General features: G+C 38.9%; 1 protein-coding gene across 2 annotated transcripts in view; it reads left to right on the forward strand.

Annotated features, from left to right (window-relative positions):
• The window catches only part of TRIM66 (tripartite motif containing 66), a 53671-nt gene extending 41117 nt beyond the window's left edge, over positions 1–12554 (forward strand). For both annotated transcript variants that reach the window (XM_071808921.1, XM_071808920.1), the window contains 7 exons: positions 1906–1972; positions 2693–2867; positions 3632–3939; positions 5463–5586; positions 7124–7198; positions 8367–8519; positions 9121–12554. In XM_071808921.1, coding sequence (XP_071665022.1) covers positions 1906–1972; positions 2693–2867; positions 3632–3939; positions 5463–5586; positions 7124–7198; positions 8367–8519; positions 9121–9390 — 1172 coding nt within the window. In that variant the 3' untranslated portion in view covers positions 9391–12554. The remainder of the gene's footprint in view (positions 1–1905; positions 1973–2692; positions 2868–3631; positions 3940–5462; positions 5587–7123; positions 7199–8366; positions 8520–9120) is intronic.
• Positions 12555–21276: the final 8722 nt, after the last annotated feature.

The raw sequence follows: 21276 nt of genomic DNA on the forward strand, positions 1-21276 counted from the left end.
TTTTTCCTCTTACAGCCACTTTTCTTCTTATCATGGGTTGTGTAAACAACCTCCCCTCTCCTTTTCTTTTCTAGACTAAACAAATCTAATGATTTCAGTCTCTCCTCATGGGTCAGGATTGTGATTATTTTAAAACCACCTCATTCCTGCTATGCTGTTCTGGATTCTCTGCAATTAAGGAGTGCTGCCCACAGCCAAACGCAGTGCTGCAGCTGAGGCCTCTGGGGTGCCATGCAGAGCCAGGGTATCAGCTTCTTGTGTTTTGCATTTCTCACTGATGGTAATGCACTGCAGGATGGAATTTGCTTTTTTGCAGCAGCAGCATTACATGGTTGACTCACTTGTAGTGACTGGTCCACATTAACCCTTAGTTCCTTCTACAGAACTGTTCACTAGTCAGTTATCTTCATTTGTGATTACATTCATACGATCCTTTGCAAGCATAATACTTATGGTTATCTCAATTCAAACTTACTGATTTAGGAGACTTTTTCTTTCTCTGATGTTTTAAAATAGTTTTTTAATTGTAAACATTCGCCACAATGTTTGCAACCCCTGTAGTTTGCTATTTTCCACAAACCCCTCTAGTCTGGTATTTTCTGTAAATTTTCAAGGTACTATTATTTAATGAACCAAGTTGCTAACAAAAATGTTGATTAATATTAGGAACACAGCACCACTGGAACATCCTCTGGTCTGACAGCATGCAAGGAGAGCTGCTCCTTCAGCTCAGTGTGCAGTCAACCTTTAGTAATTCTGTCCAGATGCGTGACTACCACCCTTCACCTGAGCAACAATCACAAGAAAATAACACTTTAGGAGTGATGTGACATGCACCTTTCCTTGACAGTCTTGATTGTATTGTGTTTCCTGTGGCTTGGAACAAGAGTATCTTACAGACATGATGCTTGCAAGCCATGAGTTGAGTACCATTGACCTGAGCTAGATTTTCTTTAAAAAAACATGTTTTCCTGGCACTTACATATCTCCAGATAGCCATGATATTGGTTTGTTTTCTTGTTAGTATTGTCTGCATCAAACTAATTCCTAAAAAAAAGGAGGAGTTACTATGAAACTTGCCAGTGGACTAGTATTTCTGAGGGCATCCAATGGGGCATTCATCTCTATTCCATCCCATCTATCCAGAGTTGTTCTGTTTCTCTTGTGTCTAGTATCAGCCAAGAGCTGTAGTCAGTTATGTGCTTATATAAAGGATAGTTCTGAATTCATGTGTTTATATTTGGAGTTTAAAAGATGCATAGATGAGGCTCTTAAGGACATGGTTTAGTGCTGGATTTAGGTTATGGTTGGACTTGGTCTTAAGGGTCTCTTGCAACCAAAATGATTCTATGATTCTATGTTACATAGGCTGGAGGACAGAAAGGAAACATACAGTGTAGCTTTTGTCCCTCAGTGGCAGATGGGAGACACAATTTCCTTCCTGTTTTCAAGTAACTAGAATCATCTAGAAGCATCTTTCATGGAGCAGGAGACCACAGAGACTTCCTGAGCCTTGGGGGTTCAGACCTCAGTAGGTCTGTTTTTCTCAAGTGAAGGCTGTATGGCGAAGAGGATTACTTATGTTATTCCATGTATATGGATGAATGTGGCATGGCTGTGTACATATGTAATTCCCTGGGAATGTAATCATTATGACAAAATATTTTGGAAAGGCTTTTCATATCCAGTATGGAAGCTGTGGTTAAAAAAAAAAGAGAAAGACAAAGACTGTATCCCAGAATAGAAAATAGCATACACATTTTATATACATATAGATGAAATGCTTCCATAATTCACTTATGATATCATATTAAACACCAGTCAGAAGTGCATGAATATTGAAGTACTTTCTACTCTAATCTGACTCTGATATTATAAATATTTTATTCATTTTCTTATCTTCAGTTCCAGATTCCAATAACTATGAAAAGGAACATTTTGAAATGGATATGAAAAGCAATCAGAATGTCAGGTAACAGGGTCTTTTTTTTTTTTTAAATACGAAAGTACTGCCCATAAAATTTTATGCATATATTTAGAAAATTGGTCATACTTAATGAAAATGGAGAACTTAAAAAGAATGCAAGACTCCTTACAGATAAAAATTCTGCAATTCTCTTAAACTTGAAAACAACAATTTAGAAGATGCGTTGAGCTCATGTATTTCTTTTATTCTGTGTAACTTTCCAAAATGAATAAATATTTGCAAAGTTATCTCATCTGAACAATTAGAAACTGTTTAGCCTCAGTTAATCCTAAAAACCATAATAGGAACAGGATTAACATTATCTCAACAATTTTATACAATTTTGTTTTCAGCTACTGCTGTGATAATATTCTAAAGTAAAGTTGATGATGTGCTGTGTTCCTGCTTGAAGCCAGCCACACTGAAAAGTATCAAGCAGGACAAACTGGAATAAATAAAACAAAAATATATGGAGAAAGGCAAAGTTTTAGCACAGAAGTTAGTGATGCATTTACATGTATGATTAATTTAAAGTAATTGTATTCACATTTCTTAAGGAATTGACATGTGAAAAGAAACCCCATATTTTCCATGTTTAGCCAGCAGAGTCACTATGACAAAGGAAAAGGAGCACAAAAAGTAGCGCATGAAAAATGTTGAAACTGAGTAGGGAGAAGAATTTTGTGGAATATGACTGAATTTAACCCTGTGTCATTTTGACTCTAGAACTGGCAGTAAGGAGCAGAAAATCCCCTATGTGCGACTGGAACGTTTAAAAATATGTACATCAGAAGCGGGGGAGCTCCCGGTGTTTAAGCTCCAGCCACAGGACAATGAGCAGGAGGGCAATTTCCTCCTGATAATTGAATGTGGGACTCAGTCTTCAAGTTTGTCTATAAAAGTGAGTGGAATTTCCTTGAGGCTTTACCTGCTTTTCTCTCCTTTATCCCCCTGGCTGCAATTTCTAAATAGTATTATACACTAAAGAAGTGTTAATTGATTTCACCCTTGGACAATTCTGTGATGGGTTGAAGTAACGGAGAATGCAGCTTTTAGTTTGCTGTGTAGCTGCTTCCACTTCTTAGAAGTCTGTCTCTGGCATTGGATAGCTGTAGTGTATTTGTATTCTAGCAAACAAGCTGGCTCGTCTGTCTAGTTACAAATATAGGATAAATAGCTTAAAACTGACCTAAAGTGCATACTTGAGTGATAAGAACTGATGCCAGAAATAGTGTAGTAGATTTTTAAAAGCTTTGTATTCTGTTCCTTCATTGGAGTTTTGAGTGTGAACGTCTTTCCACAGAAAGAAACAGGAATTTCTGATGGGAACAAAAAACTATACTATTTGTTTGTTTGGTTGGTTTGAGCTGTTTACTTTAAAATTTTCAAATAAGATTGTAAAGTATCCTGTTTCTATCATCTGTGATATGAAATCTTAACAGCTCATTCACAGTACTACTACATTGTGGTATGTGGAGGAAATGACCAAGGTGACCTGGCCAGCCGGTGGCAGACACTGAGCTGAACATGGGCCTGCTGAACCCCAGTTCCACCTCCAATAGAGGTTACTGAAGAGAAACTGTTTTGTCTGCAGATAACCACTGCTGTTGTATGCTTGTGTATGAAAATGATGATTGTGTGATGCCAGATTTTTCTTCCTTCAAGATAAATAAAACTAGTCCACCTGAAGGACTGAATTCTGAAGAGGAGAACTCAGAGAACAGAAAATTTCTTATATCCCAGGCTGCAGGACAGCCACAATCTGCTCCTGTAGATATACCATCTGTGGATCAGAAGCTCAGCAATGGCATCTCTACCATTAAAAAATCTCCAGTTACTCAGGAAGTCAATCCAATTGAAAATGAGGATTTCTGTGCTGTGTGTCTTAATGGAGGAGAACTGTTGTGTTGTGATCGCTGCCCCAAGGTCTTCCATCTTTCCTGCCATGTTCCAGCCCTGCTTAGCTTTCCAGTGTGAGTATGTGTAACATTTTGCTAATGTGCTCAGTTTCTGTTCACTGCCTTGGGGCAAAATATATCCTCAGGGATGTATATGTCAACCTTACATGAGGACTGCATCTCTCACTTGCCTTTTTCGTTACTTTTCTTGCAAAGGGAAGAATTGTCTTACACACTTGAAACTAGATTAATTATGAATAGGAACAGTTTCCAGCTACGCATGCCCTTTCTGCAGTTAGCTGGCCAGTACGACAAAAGATGTTGTGGACCTGAGCTTTAAAAACATTCTTAGGACTCACTGGAGAAAAAATAAAATCCTAACTCTCAGGTAACATTTGTGGTGTAGGTGTCAGCTCTTCTCTGCAAGAACAGTGCCTAGCACAAGGAAAGGGCAATCAGTGAGTTTATATTCAGTTTTCTAGCTGGTTTTATGGGAAATTCAGGATTACTGGGGCTTTTGTGGAAATGTTTAGAACATTGCTTTCCCTAAGACGTACATTCTCTAGCAACTTGTCACAGATGAATTGTATGTGACAAAGAGCCAGAATTAGATACACGTCCACATACCAAACTTTAAAAATGAGGCTGAATAATGTGTGTTGTTAGTGTTATATGATTCTGAATTCTGTTACAAATCATTGCCAGGTGGGATCAGAAGCTACTTCATTTGTTCCAAGCACAAACAACACGCTCAGCTGAGAAAAATACATTGTGAGATATTAGTTTGAAGATTCTGATGTGTTCTTTTTGTTTAAAAAGTTATTCAAGAAAAGAGGGGAAAACCAAGAGATGGAAATTTCTACTAAGTAGTTTTTAAACCTGCAGTTTCAAAACAATATGAAAACAAAGTTTTCCTTTTAAAATAAACTTCCTAAGCAAAGCTGAGTTCTGATGAAATTGATCCCCTTAACTAAAGTTCTGTATTTATAGTTCTTTAATATATCTTCATCTGTAGCTATTCAGGCCATGGTGTTGCAGAAGTTGCATCACTACCTCAAGAAATTGTTCAGTGGATCTGCTAGGAAGAACACTTATGCTCGTACAGAATTATGTCTACTTGGTTTGAGAACCGGTGTGCTTGCACAAATTATGACCTTTTCTGATAATGTTGATTTCTTAGATAAATATGTTGGTTATCATATCAATTAATAATAAATATATCAGTTGTCAAACAAATCTGGTTTTATCTTATGACCCAACTCTTGGTTATTTTTCCTTTATATCTTTTTATAAGACACTACTTGAATCAGTGCAGCTGCACATACTGTTGGTACATGATTTCAAACATGACTTTGTCTTTTTCTTTTTCTTTTTCTTTGTAACAGAAAAAGTGCAATGAGTAGGATCTGAAATTATCACACTTCTAATTAGATTCAAATCTCTTGAAGAACATCTAGAACAATGGGCTTCAGGTTGCCTGCTGTTGTAATACTAGTTAAGGATGAGACTTATTTCCAAATGCAGTGATTCCTAAGGTTAGTTATTTGTCAAGGTTGCTGAAAAAACTTGACACAAGTTTTTGGTTTCTTGTTTTGTAGGGGAGAATGGGTGTGCACACTTTGCCGTAATCCAGTGAAACCAGAGGTAGAATATGACTGTGAAAACACACGCTACAGCCACAGCTGTGATGCACAATGTGGCCTTGATGACTGTGACCAGAAGGTGGGAATAATTATATATTTTACTATTTAGAAAAGGACATATGATCTCAGCATGAGGCTTTGCTTCTTCACTGGAAAGATGACTTGTTTTGACTTGATTGCTACTTGAAAGTTTCAGAGAGTAGTAAATACAACAAAAACATTGTTAATATTTAGTTATATCATTCTCTTCTATCTAGACATTGCTGTTCAATTTAAAAATTAATGACATGGTGTAAAAAGATGAATCAGGCAGATCTGGAATTCCTTACTCCTTTGAACAGGGAAGTCGCACTCAGCAACAGAGCTAGCTTCCATTAGTCAACTTTGCCTGGCTTTCTGCCACTAAATCCTTTTCCTTAAAGACCTGGGACCTTCTCAGATAGGCCACTTGCAATGACATTTTTTTTGATCTAGTCACTTTTTGACTTTTAGTTGGATTGAAATTATCAGACAGTCTTTGTATGTGCCATGAATCCTCTTGAAGATGACATTTAGGCACTGTTAACTCAACCTGGATGGAAGTTTCTCTCTTTCTATTCCCATTACCAGTTTTGTCTACCAAATCACTCATGAAAAAATGCCTTTTCTTAAAGTACACTTGGTACTTGGAAGTCAATTTCTGAATAAATGTACTGTATATATTTGTGACAGCTGGACAGAGAGGCTAAGTCCACACAGCTGAGTGCAGGTGTTGAGCTGGCCCTGCACAAATGAAGCCAAGAAAAAGGCACTGTTCTAGTCTGGGCACCATGCATAAACACAACAGCAATGGTTCTTAGACCACTGGGGCCCCTTGGCAAGGCCTACGATCATAGCCACAGCACTGCTGTAATTCATCCAGGATGCTTCCAAACCTTAGTTATTCTGGTTCTAAAGAGGTGGACATAACTTCTTGACATTGATGTGATCCCTGTTTCTATTGGATTGGGTACAACAAGCCAGAAATAGTTGAGACCTGGGTCTTGATTAGTGAGGCTCTGTTTAGGAAGAGTTAATTAGAGATTCCATTGCTTGTGAGCAAACATGACTTGTAAAGTTTTTGTAGTGCATTTTTTTTTTGCATCTGTGAAAAAAATCAAAGACTTCAAGTATTTTACAAATTTACAGAGATTAAACGTACATACAACACTACCAGCTACATAACTTACATCCATTTGTATGAGTGGATATGAATAACGTTGAAACATTTTCCATTTAACTGTTTCCACACTGTTGCTCCTGTTCTTTTAGTCAAGAGCCAAGGAATGGATCTGGACTGCAGAAAGGAATTAGTGATAGTGATGAATTCCCCAGAGTTTCTGGGAAAGATGCATGCATGCAAAAAAAATAATGTGATGTTTCTTTTCTTGCATTTCTTGACTATCCTCGCTTTCAAAACTATAAAAATGCTATGAGGCAAAACATCCGTCGGATTAGAGTGAAGTATGTCATTTCGCATCAGAAATTCCCAGACTGCATGAAAACTCCTCTTATTCTTAGTATGATTGATCAACTAAGGGCAAGAATGAAATTCACTTGTTTTGTATTAAAATGTATTTCAAATTTGGCTCCCACAGAAGTGTGAAAAGCTGGTACTTTTCCTGTTCTGCAATAGTATGAGCCTCCCATTCCATGAACCTGTCAGCCCCCTGGTAAGTACTGCACACCCATGGGTCAGAGGGAATCCAAAAATTCCTTTGGCACAACTTGCGAGTTTCTCCTTTTTCTTATTGAAAGATACTCTTAAACTTTTTTCTAAACAGTATTGCTTCCCAGGGAAGGGCAGATGTTTCCCTTTTGCAAGTGCTTTTGAAGGTGCTGGGTTGGAGGCAGGTAAATGCTGGTCAGTGTTCTCAGGCCAGGTTTGGATGCCAACGTGAGATTCTGGTGGGACACTAAAGGTGTATGAGGGGTTCCAGTGACTAAGTTGACTTGCTGCATACATGGAGAATGTTGCACTGTCAAAAGAGAGGTCTGCTCTAGAAATAACCTGGACTCTCTCTTTTCTGGTGTTTTGCGCAAAGGTGGTAATGTGACTCTGTTCAGGGGGATATGTAGAGACTGCGCTTTCATCCACGTACTCAACATTTGCAGTTAACTGGCTATTTTAGGGAAGATGTAGTTTCATACTATTGTAACAATAGAACACAATGTGAAACAAGTTGGAGGAGGAAAATGAGAGAAAAAAAAGGTTTTATGTGAATTAATAGGACAAATAACAATATAAGAAGCATTTCTTGTAATAAAACTTGCAATGACCTTATGGAACACATTACCTAACAAGTAGGTTTTGACCCAGAAAGATATAAGGAGTGGGATATCCTGGTAGCTGTTGCCCATTGAAAGAGGCTTTTGTTGAACTTTGAAAAGAGTGCATGGATATGCATGCATATGCATGAAAAGAATGCATGTTTTTTAATCGTGGCAGCCTACTTCCCACAGTCTCAGCTGGCAGTATTTCAGCACACCATTTTTATAACTGCTTGGGGGAAATGTTAGTTAACTGTCAATGTTACATGGGTTATTGATTATGGTTAAATGACAATATTTATATCTGGGGATAAACTTTAGAAAGTGCAAATAGCAGAGTAGTCACTGAAGTGTGCTATTTTCAAAATCAGTCTTGCAGCAAATATGTTTTTAAACAAACTTTTTCAGGAAGATGATGATGTGCAAGTGTAGGCACCAAAAGACTAGAGCTGTCTTTCTTGATGCAGGGAATCCTCTGTAGTGTCTTTTGCCCAAATTTGGATAGAGGTTACCACAGAGGAAATGTTCTAATTAAAAAGGTTACATACCTGTGTTTTATTCTTGTTGCAGGCTCGGCATTATTATCAGATCATCAAAAGGCCGATGGATTTGTCAAGCATACGAAAAAAGTTGCTAAAAAAGGACAAGTACCACTATTCTGCACCTGAGGAACTTGTGACTGATGTGCGCCTTATGTTTTGGAACTGTGCAAAGTTCAATTATGTAGGTTTCTAAAATGGGTGCTGGAGGGATACAAACTAGAGGGTTGCACTTTTAAACTGTCACACTGGTGTAACTATTGGTTCCATTGACATCAGATATGGGATTGGGATAAACAGAAGTATTAGTGAGTTTTACTCTTTGGAAATGATTTTTTTTTTTTTTTTTTTAATGGCAGAACTAGATATATATATGGATTTGAGAATTTGAGATGCATATGATCTGAAATTAAAGAGGGGCATCTTAGCGAACAACTTTTTGGAATACCAAGTTTACTGTGAGAAGCCAGTCATAGCCAGCAAAATAGCTAGATAAAATTCAGGTGCGTAGAAACTCTTAAGCAATGATGACTGCTATTCCTTCTAGTTCATTGCACTTCTCTTTTTCTTAGAGGTGCAGAAACGTGTTCCTTAATAGCAACATCTGGTTCTTACTCACATTGCAAATGCAGAGGGACTAATGGGCTGTAGAAAGTACACAGAAGACTAATGGAGATATAGCAGACAGAAGCAAGGCGAGACATTAGGGTAGGGTACTCATTTGGGTTTGATCCTAAATGATTTCCGTGTGCAGTAACACTGAATGGTCATTTATTCTCTTACAGCCAGATTCAGAGGTTGCTGAGGCTGGACGATGCCTGGATGTATTCTTTGAGGGCAAACTGAAGGAGATTTATCCAGATAGGCATTTTCCTTCAATGCAACAAGAAGACTCTGATTCTGAAGAAGTGGAGAGCCAGAATAGCAACATACCATCCCAGGATTTTCTGTGGCCATCATATGGACAGGAGTGCATTCAGCCTAAAAGGAGACGGCGCCATGCTGTAAGATTGCAAAAGCAAAAGCATTTGGTTGCTAAGTGGCCACCCTGCTAATTCTGTTTACAGCTACTGATGGGAAGTTTTGACAGGGCTGTGTGGGAAAACTGTCAAGCTTCTATCACAGAGATGTGACCAGTTCTACAATTTTATGTCAAGATCGTCTGAGTGGAGTAAAGTGTCAGTACTGTATAAATGTGTGAGCATGAACAAATGAAGTCACTCAGGACACACCGTCATCTTCCTAGCAGAAAACTCTGTCAAGATTTTTGAAAAGACTAAGCCCTCTAGCCATTGACTGTTTGTTTCCTTTGTACACAGGAAAGTGAGAAAACTAAAAGAATGATGTTTCAGCCAGCTAACAGCCTTCCTCAGGAATGACCTCCTCAAGATAAGAGACTTGCTATGAGGAATCCAACAGCATAACTGACAAGAGTTAAGGTGTGTGGGAGGAAAGCAAAGCATTTGGGCTGTTTATTTAAACTCTCCTAATCTGCTGACCATATGCCTTATTTCTAGATCTTGTGGGTAGATAACAGATCCAAAGTGTTTGAATCTGTCAATGTTCAATCTGTTAAATCACGTATATGTTTTGCGGTGTTTACACTGAAGTCCTAATGTTTTGGTGATAGGTAATTATGATTAATAAAAAAAGGAACATGCTAATAATATCTAATACTGCAGTACCATTTTATAATCTGGTCAACATGACATCTCTATTTTATAGAGCACAGGTAACCATGTAATAATCTTGCAAGGTCAGTGTGAATGCTGACCATGCTTTGGGATGGCTAGAGTGTGTAGTCAGAAGAGCCATAATCATGTTGTCTAATTCAACAATTTTTTTCTGGGAGCTTGACTGCTCAAAGCCTATGAGATACAGTCTAATGTGATTATCTGATTAGCTGTTTCTTTTGAAGCAGTGCATTTTGATTAGATCATGAAAGAAAAAGTGCTAATAGTGCTAATACTAGGGCTCTGTGTGAGCTCTTTCTGAGTGCATACTGGATGCTCTGTTTGCAAGGAATGACTCTTCTGGCATCTAATTCATGTTCAGTAAAGCAGTGTGGGATTTCTTGGGTCTCAAAGGTCACATTTTTATACAACCCAAGCCAGTTGTTTTTCTTTAAAGTAGATACTGGAATTCAGTAAATTAACTATGAAGCAAATTACATGGTTATAGAAGTGCCTATAAAATAAAGTCATATATTCCTGATTTTCTCTTTGCTTATTTCTTGTAGTTGTGATTATCAACAGTACTAGAAGATGATGATGATGTGTATATGTAGAAGCTCAAACAGAATGAAAGGATGTCTTAGCTTTTTTTTTTTTTTCCTATCTTAAATTCCACAATGTATTGGCAGAACATCACTAAGGGCCAGAAGAGAAAGTTTAGAGTTAACTAGAACAAAGTGTAGCATGTAATTATAGAACCTGAAGGGTGGGATAGGTAACGACATGACAACTGATCAGAGTGCAACGGTTTACAAGCTGCTTCCCACCTCTTCCAGAAGTAGGTGAGCCAGATCTTTGTGTGGCCAATGCTTTCTTTGTGTGTGTGAGGGCATCTTCCTCCTTAGAGTTCTGCCCAGCATTGTAAAGCTGGGCTGTGGTCTGGCTCTGAGGGAGAAGGGTTGTTGCAGATCTCAAACACAGCTGAAGTTCATTTTAATTAGGTTTCTGTAAATAAAAATGATATTTTCAGCATAGTTTATATGGGCTATTTGATCTGGTAACCATATATGTTTTTTAGATACCACTTTAAAGTAAAGGTTTATGTATGAAATAATAAGACATGAATGTTATATTCTAAAATCCATGTGACTTACTGTTTGCCATTAATTTGGTAGTGAGCTAACGTTTTGTTTTCTTTGAAGAAATGAAAATCTGGATATTATAAGCTGACTGAAAAACTGTGAGATGAAGGAACAGCCTTTACATTTTCTATATGTGAATTACTATACGTTTGCTTTTTGTCAAACTCGTGTTCTCAAAACAGTAAGTGTCTTGGCACAGATAAATGAGTACAGGTTTGTAACTGAATTAATCACCCTTATCTGTGCTACAGGTATCACCTTTTCTCAGTTGGTAATTAATTTCTCCACCAAAGGCCCATCTTGTACCATTTATAGTGCAAAAATGATATGCTATATAGCCTTCATCTAAGGGCAAAGGTAGAAATAGGAGACACTATTGATGAATTCCTCTTTTCCTGGAAAAGCAGAGTCAACAAGAGCCTACTTCTGTTTCTTAAAGGCTGTAAGTTTGTTAACTGTACCATTAGTTTTGGAGAACACCTGTTTTAATAAAATTTATCCAGGATATATTAAACCTTTATTAAAAATAGAAGTGTAGCAGTTTGTCATGATATGTAAGATACTCTTTAGATGTGTGCTGACAGGACTCTATAGCCTGAGCACTCTTAGGGCTAACTTTGGGTTTGATTACTTCTCTAAGGCATAGTAACTTCATGCTTCATGTCATGTTGGTAAGCAGAACAAAAACTGAACTCATACTTACGACTTCACATACTTTCAGACACAAATTTGTGGGTCAGCAACATTGCATGTTGTGAGAACAACATTATCAGTCTTGGATGTTACCTTAAAATTGCTGGCTTGTTGCTGCTGCTGGACACCATACCACCAGGGCATTCTTGTGGCATTTACTGTGTTGAAGTCCAATTGTACACTGGTGATGGCACTAACAGGTATGACAGGAAGGGTCTCCTAAAATCTAACAGCCCACGTGGCCCAAAAGAGAAGCAAGTGATAGGTTATGTAGTTACTTTTCCTTTTCTCACTCAGACTGTTTCACAATCCAGAATGCATAGGAAAGGAAGTAAGGAGGAACCCCTGATGTTTTCCACTGGAAGTAAGTATATCAGAAACAAATGCCAGGAACACTGCGGAAACCCCAGCAAATACATTAGGCTCCTGCAAATGCAACCAAGGGCACAATTTTCCCTTTTGTCTTTATTAACGGGTTACACGTAAAACAGGAAAATCCTCTTTGTGCTTAAGCAGCTGGAAAAGAGACTGATTACATTTCAGTAATAGGTCTGTTGAAGAAGAAATGACAGCTGCAAATTTGACTTTCATTCCCCTACAGACAATTCCAAAGACATACTCTTCCAGCATCAATACAGCAGAATGGCATTAGAGTTAATACAAACAGGTATTTAACAATTCAGATTATCAAATGACTGCATGTTTTTATGTGTAATGTGCTTTCCTGAACAATAAAAGATGTGAGATGTATATTTGCACATCAATCTGAAATTTTTGCTCTGAGCACATCTGCTTTCTATTAATATATGGATGATACAATATAATTTAATGCTTATTAGCTATGTTGTTGATAACTACTGGTTACAAAGTTGAATGGTTACAAAAGCACCTATGCTAACGCAGGATATCACCTTTCTATTTGTGCTGGAATTTTCAATACCAAGTAGATATTTTACCTTTTCATTTTTTTCAATTAGTGTAATTTAGTGAGAACCACACATGTGATGAATGGGTAAAAAAAAGCAGTTTAAATGTGTGTATATAGTAAAGTGCTAAGGAACATACCACTCACTAGAGAGATGAAAACCTATTGTAGTGTATTTAATCAGAAGGAATCAGAAATATATTATTAAATTGAAAGATACTAGAAATAGAAGAATTACGGAATTATTTATGAAAATAGAACAAAAATACTCTATTGGCAAAAGGTCAAGCAGACAGTGCATGTGTTTTTGCATCATTATTGGTTCCTCTCAGTTTGGTTTATGGGAGTATAAAACTATGAACAAAAACTTTCTGACCTGGAGCTGTACTGGCTTGAGGGATAAGGATTCCTTTCAGGGTTACAGCTGTGCTGCTCTTCAGACATAATTAAAGAGAGAATTTGTAGATAGAGGTAACTGTTTTATTGTATGAACATGAAAATGTAGAAAAACTTCAGGACATGCAGTTCCGATAAGCGTGAAATACAGGCGATAGACTTCAAAGCTAAGTACCAACTGAGTTTCTCTGACTTTAATTATATATCAATGAGATAATCTGAGGGAAAATATGCAGTAGTTATGAGCTAAGGAAGATGCAGGTCTTTGGAACCTGTCTTTGTAGATCAAGAGCAAGAAGTGAGAGTTGGAGTGATTGTTTTTTTGAGAAAAGTTACCCAACTGCCTGTTCCTGTTCTTTAGCGAATGTCTAGAAAAGTCCATTTTAGCGTGTAGATATGTGCATTTTCATGAGAGCATTTCGTAGTTTGGTAGTATTTAGTCTATTAAATAGACTTTCCTATAAGTTTGTATTAGGATATGTAACAGTAGGAGCATGGTATTTGGGTGGCTTTGTTGTCAAAAGTTTACTGTGGTGGCAATACTTCCTGTGGAGATGAGAAATTGCAAAGTTCAAATTTATTGACAAATGACTAACTCCACTAGCTCCATTTTCATTCCAGGTGTCTGAAAAGAGGTTCTTGAAAGATACACTTCAGATAACTTCTTCCTGCATAGGATGTAATTGGTAACAGATTCCCTGTAAATTCCATCTCACAGTATATTTTTTTCTGTAGAAAAGTCTTTTTTAGGTTAAGAAGATAAGACATGTAAGTGTTTTTGCAAGAGCAAATAGGGTAGTGTCTGAAGGTCAGGGAGTATTTCACTTTTGGAGAGTATCTGAGACGGTTACCGGTTTTGTGGAAGTAGCAACACTGATTTATTTTTGTGCTGTGGATGTAAGTTTGTAAGGTACTATCCTTAAACTTGATTGTAGCACCTCAGATAATTGTGTCAGTACAGAAGTGTTCCAGAGGCAGTCTGATACTGACGCAATGCTTATTAAATTTGTTGTGAAAGTCGGTGAGGGAATCCAGGTTTCCAGAGCAGATGGTAGAGATATCACTTATTTTAGCCACAACATCAATGCTGTGTTCCTAGATGGTCTGTGCTGAGATGATATATCTGTCCTTTAGTCCAACATTCCTTCCTTATCGAATGCACCTGATTCCTTACTACACTGGAATGACGTTTCGACATTTTTTCTCATTAACAGTTGTAAGTTCAGTTTAGATGGAAAAAAATATTTTTATACACTGACATTTGAACAGGAAATGAAACATGCTTGAATATTTTTTCTTTTTTGCTTATTAGCCTGCTCTTGCTTCTGGTGAGGTTACTAAGAGCAGGAATGGTTATTACATCTCTTACAAATTTGATACTTATTCAGTATTTCATGATATCCTGCTCTAGAAAGATGTGTTGGTGCTATTTTGGACTGTGAAGTGGCTGAAGGAAAGAAACCGGAGAGTTGCTGTCAATGGGGCAGAGTCCAGTTGGAGGTCTGTATCTAGTGAAGTCCCTCAAGGGTCGGTACTGGGACCAGCACTATTCAATATATTGATCAACGTCTTGGATGAGGGAATAGAGTGCACTGGCAGCGAGTTTGCTGGTGACACCAAACTGGGAGGAGTGGCTGACAAACCAGAAGGCTGTGCTGCCACCCAGAGAGACCTGGACAGGCTGGAGAGTTGGGCAGGGAAAAATCTAATGAAATATAACAAGGGAAAGTGTAGAGTCTTGCATCTGGGCAGGAACAACCCCAGGTTCCAGTATAAGTTGGGGAACAACCTGTTAGAGAGCAGTGTGGGGGAAAGGGATCTGGGGGTCCTGGTAGACAGCAGGATGACCATGAACCAGCACTGTGCCCTTGTGGCCAGGAAGGCCAATGGCATCCTGGGGTGTATTAGAAGGGGGGTGGTTAGTAGGTTGAGAGAGGTTCTCCTTCCCCTCTACTCTGCCCTGGTGAGACCGCATCTGAAATAGTGTGTCCAGGTCTGAGCCCCTCAATTCAAGGAGGACACAGAACTGCTGGAGAGAGTCCAGCGCAGGGCAACAAAGATGATGGAGTGGAGCATCTCCCTTATGGGGAAAGGCTGAGGGAGCTGGGTCTCTTTAGCTTGGAGAAGAGGAGACTGAGGGGTGACCTCATTAATGTTTACAAATATATAAAGGGTGAGTGTCATGAGGACATGAAGGACATGACTTCTCGGTGACAACCAATGGTATGACAAGGGGCAACGGGTATAAACTGGAACACAAGAGGAAACTTCTTCACAGTGAGGGTGACAAACACTGGAACAGGCTGCCCAGGGAGGTTTTGGAGACTCCTACTCCGGAGACATTCAAAACCCACCTGGACACCTTCCTGTGTAACCTCATCTGGGTGTTCCTGCTCCGGCAGGGGGATTGGACTGGATGATCTCTTGAGGTCCCTTCCAATCCCTAACATTCTGCGATTCTGTGATTTCATTTTTTACAGTAGACTTCCTAGAGTTTCTTAATGTAGTGCAGGTATGGGACAAACAGGGAAGTAATGAGATGCCTTCTGGGAAATTTACAGCGAAAACGTAAAATATTCGAATCTGAGCTAATGTTTGGATTGTACCTCTGAAATGGTGAGATTTGCTCCTGTGGACAGACATTACAGACTTAGCTTGTTTCCAGGTCTTGTACTGACTGCCTGCACTGGGCTGAACTTCTCTCCTAGCTGAATGAACAAACACAGCACCCTAATAGTGTTTTGGATATTGACTTAGTAGAAACTCGTAGAACTTAATCTGGTTTTATACTGGGCACAGCAAATGTCAGTGTAGTGTGATGATGAAAAAGCAGCAGAACAATGCTATCTTCAGACATTGAAAGTAAGACAGATAAACCGTGTTGTAGTCAGAAAGTTAGGGTATTGGAGTGGTGGTGTATTTTATGTTTTCATTTCTGGATCATATGGTAATTTGTAAGTCAGTATGTTCATTCTATAAATAATGACATTTTTGCTGTTCACTACACTTTTAATGTTTCTTGCAACAGCATTGAAACGGGCAAATTTAAGTCACGGAAACAGTTTATGCATGTGTCTGTACCACATTGAGTAGTCTGTGGTGCACAGTGCAACATTTCTGAGTTTACAGATCACTGGGCCAAGCTAAGTGGTTCTCTTCTGCAGTCAGATAGCAAAAAGAAAAAGCTCATACAACAGTAATAATGAAAATATTAATAGAAAGGGATGATAGCTGTATAACCAGCACACTATGCAAAATGTTCTGTAAATCACAGAAATTAAACAAAAGCCTTGTAGGATATTTTATTCTCTGACTAATAATAAAGAAACAATATAGAGGTTAGATAAAGTGAAAATCAATTTAAAATTCATCGTTACATCCTACCCAAAATCTGTGCTGAATCTTACACGTAACTGTAAATACCTCAGGCATCTGCAGTGCAGTATATTAACACATACAGGTAGGCTTAGGTTTGTGAGAAATAACATTAAAAAAATTCAGTGCTTTAAGAAAACACTGGACACACCTCTGTTTCTTTTCCCCCATGGTCTCTGAGGACTTTAGAAACATGGGTAAACTGTCTCTCATCCATGTTTGTGATGTACTTATAAATATTTTCCATTTATATCTATGAAAAACAGCATGATAAGCTACTGGAACAAGTGAGTGGCAGAAGTGGAAATTGAACATAGCCCTTGGGCCTGGTTGCAGGATTATCATCTAGCAGTGTGAAATGCAAGTATTGTGAGATACTTTGGGTTTGGGATGCACAGCTAAAACTGTTCCTTATAGAGGAGAGGATTTGGCTCCGACAGTGTGATGCAAACGGTGCTTGAGGTGAGCATCTTTGATTCTCAACACCGCTCCAGGACCGCACAAACCTTTTTGTACCTGCAGGGAAGTTTTATCCCATGCAGGGGGAAGGGGAGATGCTCAGTCCACTGCTGCAAACCTACCACTGCCTTACAGCACAGGAGCAGTCGCAGTGGCCTGGGAAATTTGGACACTGTAACAACTGTCTTTGGCTCAATGAGGTTATCTTAGGGATACTATGAACATGATAGATTTTATCCAGAGAACGAACCTCATAAAGGCTCCCCAGAAGTACTGTTCCATACAATTTGAGAAAAACAAAAGTCTTCATCCCTACTTCTGTTCTTTTAAAGACCACAAAAACCTCTACAGTGCCAGCACTATTCATTGGCATGAGCCTGCTGGGCAAGCAAATCACAGCGATGATCTTTTGAGGCGACAGTCTCACTGCTTACTCGCAGCTCTTGCATCATGTTCAAAGCTCTTCCCAGCCCGCTAGCCCTGTGTTGTGTTGCATCATGCCAGGCTGAGCCGGTGCCGTGGGACTGTCATGCCCAGGGCCGGGGAGAGGCAGGCGCTCTGGACACGTGCTGGAGAGCTGGGAGCACCCTGGAGACATTCAGCCCCAGAGCTGGGAAAAGAGTCACTCCAGCACACCCTTCATCTGCTCTCTAGATGACTCATATAGCAGAAGGATATTTAATGGAAGAAGAATATATAATTTCCCTCCTTTTTAATTAGTCCTACTTAGGAAGTACTGTAAATATCTGTGCATATTTCTAGCCATGGAACTCAGCCTTCTACTCCTCTGCCTAGAGAAGGGAAGACACCAAGAGAATAAATCTGATTCTGCATTTATTGGATTTTACTGCTTCCAAATAATGTATATTCACTTTACAAACAAATTTCCATTGGTTGCCTCACCCAGCTATCAGTCCTATAACAACATCCTTCTCATTTTAAGTTCTCCTGCATTATTAATTCAGCAGTTTGTAATTAAATGATTAGCTAATCAAATTGTTCCTTCAAGAATACCTATAAATGCGTTGAAGACTGATTGATTTAACTGAGATCACTCAGAGATAGTTTAGCTTTCAAATTCCCCATTGTGAAGGATGAGAAACGGAGGAACGGCTTTTATAAGGAAAAGGCTCTCTGAGCTGGAGGTAGAAGGACTTTCAACCTTATACATGTTTTCTTGTAATTCCTGTGGAAAAAAATAATGGTTCTGGAAGTAGAGATCCAAAATCACACAGACTTTCATCTTTGTATGGCTTTACCTGTCAAAACTGCAGTTCAGGTTTTAAAACGCATCATGATAATTAGCTGCTTTCTCCTTTGCTTTACAATGTCTCATCATCTGAGAACAAAACACAGAAGGGCAATACTGTGGGGGTTCCATTGCAGTATTGTTATTGCTGGTTTTGTCAGAGAATTTAAGTTTTATGTGTAATTATCCCCACTCATTTAAGCAAAGCTGCTTCTGCAGCACTTATGAAAAGATAAAGTTCTTATGCAGTTTTAAAGGGGTGAGAGGAGATGAAGATAACTTTTTTTTAATGTCTCCCTCAGTTAGCTTTTGCAACCAAATGAGTGTTTTCTCACATTCCTCAAAAGCATTTAGGTACCTGTCACTTCCAGAGGTGGTGGCACAGCCTGGATGGGTCAGTAAACTTTAAGGATGCAGCAAAGCTCAGGTTTTCCTAATACTCCCTGTAGAACAAATGACACAGAGAAGCAACCTGTTCCTCTCCGGTAAGGTGAGATTCACCACCCGGTGGTAAAGCGGTGTAAAGATGTGGCACCCAGGCTGCTGGGCTGACTGTAGGGCAGCAGCCGATCTGGTCCTTCTACAACCAGGCAGTGGGCTCCCTCTGCTGATTTGCAGCATCATTTTAGTCATTTTAAGCAATGAGCACTCTCCTTTAGCTACTGAAGGTTCCAGTATCGTTGTGCCTTGTCTTTCTCTATGAATTAGTTATAAGCTCTATGTTCCCCTTTTGTTTAAAATCTGTACAGACCTTTACAAAGATTAATATATGTACTTATAACCAAGATTCAAACTGTAATGTGGCAGCTGAGCATAAGCATTTTAGGTAAGACCTTCATAAAACCATAATTACACCCATCTGTTTCCCATAAGCATCCAGTAGAAAACAGTTAGTGCTTATATATCTCTTGATAGCGTGTTCAATCCGTCTGGTATTATGGGGAAAGAGGAAAATTAATTTCCCTCTCTATTTTCTTTCTAGAAAAGAGTAGTGCTTAAATTTAAATATGTGTAAAAATATATGAAAAAAAAACAAGCTGAAAGCACTTGTCAAATGAGCTTTATTTGTATATGGATCAGTATCAAACCAGCAGGATTTTCCGAAAGTCTAAGTCTTATGCACCAATTATGGAAAATACAGAACAGCCACATATCTAAAAAAAAAAAAAAAGCTGTGGCCATATAAATAGATATTAAAAATAAGCAAACACAATATTTCTTAAAAATACATAGAGTTGCATCAAAGCTGTTGGATGTAAAAAGAGCTTTGTAAATAGCTGTAAACTGAATTATCATGGAGAGGATACACAAATAAGCCTTACCATTATGGCCTGGCTGTTATGTGGTTATTTGACCAGATTCTCACCTGTGGTAACTCAGTGAAGGACTTTGAAAGGCCATTTTCCACCGTGGCAGGACTGACTCTGAAACCACTGTGCTTCTAGAGCTGAAAAAGGAACCGATTTGAGACATTAATGGGGGTGTAGCTGGGAAATTGGACTGAGAGAACTTGTCTAGTTGTATGTTTCTTTGCACTTATCTGTAGCCATTTAAGGGATATTAGTATCAGGATATTTGGTATAGGGAGACATAAACACTTTTAAAAACTATTGCTTGCAAGAATTTGACAATCTGGGCACAACCAAGTTATCCAAACTCAGGCTACTCATGCCTTTTGAAATGTCCTCATGTACCATATCACTTGGAAGTCGCAGTGGAGTCTCAGTGGTTTTTGAGCTCATTTGAAGGTATTTGAGGCTTTTAACAGCCAAATGAAGATGACACGCTCTGTCTGTCCTGTAGATACCTACGTGAATCTTTCATGTACCAGCTCCCATGGGTCAGGTACCTATGTGTGCCTTAGTCACTGTGCACTCTGGCTGTCAGAGGTTGAACACGGTGACCAGGCCGTATTGTCACTTTGTAGGGGATCTTCTGAAGCTGCAGCAGCAGCTTCCCAGAGGGGGTTACTTTAAACTTGCAATTCCACCTGCTGTTGCCGCTCCTGTTGTGCGGTGTGTCCGGGCGAACGCTGCTGCAGGGGATGCGGTGCCGGTAGATGGAGCTCAAGGATCCCAGTCACTAAAGAGATGGTGAAATTAATGTCGAAAGTGCAGGCCAAGATTTTCCAATTTTTGTGTACTGCTAAAATTTGCCCTTTACTATGACATTTCCTCCCTCCCCCACCATGCCCCGAATGAACCTGCATTGAGAAATTAATACAAGTGGAGCACTTTACAAGATTTGAAAAGTCAGGTTGTCTGAAAAGATTTAGATGAGCATTCACTGCTGTGTGTCTCTGTCGAAATAATGCTTCCTGAATTTCACCCATTGTTAGTGACACAGCAGCTCTTAATGTCGCATTGTCGCTGTCATGGTAATTTGTTAAAAGTACTGGCACTTGATAACCTTATTATGCTTACAGTCTGAAGGAGGTAAAAATTTCTGTGCATCTGCATATGTGCTCTTACTAGAATCATGTTACTATATGACAAACAACATCATTTTACATCTCTGGTGACTGTTTCCTCTGGTGTTACAACCGAGGAGGGGTCTGGTTGGTACTTTATCTACTGCATATTTGATGCCATACCTATCTGAGAAAAAAAATAAACTTCTGCAGGCCCTAAGGAGAGAAAGCATGTATACTCATGCATCACAAGATAAATATTGAGATAAATATCAGGGATAACTAAAGCCATATCGAAAGCTTTTCCCATTAATACACACAGTGGATTCTGCTCAAAGCACAGCTAAGTGGTACAGAAGAATGAGAGCTTTCTAAAATTCCCCTTTCAGATGAGGAAGTTTAGGTCTCACCTGTCAAACATAATGTGACCTCAGGGGTTCCAAACTAGTCCTTAGCAGGCCTTTCTCAGCCTTGAAAAAGCAGCTGTCTTTTGAAACAATGTGTCCTTTCAAGAGCTTTGGCTTAATATTATGGCATGAAGGTCAAGATTGTCTTGTGCTGACTGAGAGGAGCACAGCAGCTTTCACAGTGGTTCCTTTCTTCATATGAGGCTCTTACT

Source organism: Patagioenas fasciata, chromosome 5, assembly GCF_037038585.1.
Source record: "Patagioenas fasciata isolate bPatFas1 chromosome 5, bPatFas1.hap1, whole genome shotgun sequence".
Lineage (NCBI taxonomy): Eukaryota > Metazoa > Chordata > Aves > Columbiformes > Columbidae > Patagioenas > Patagioenas fasciata.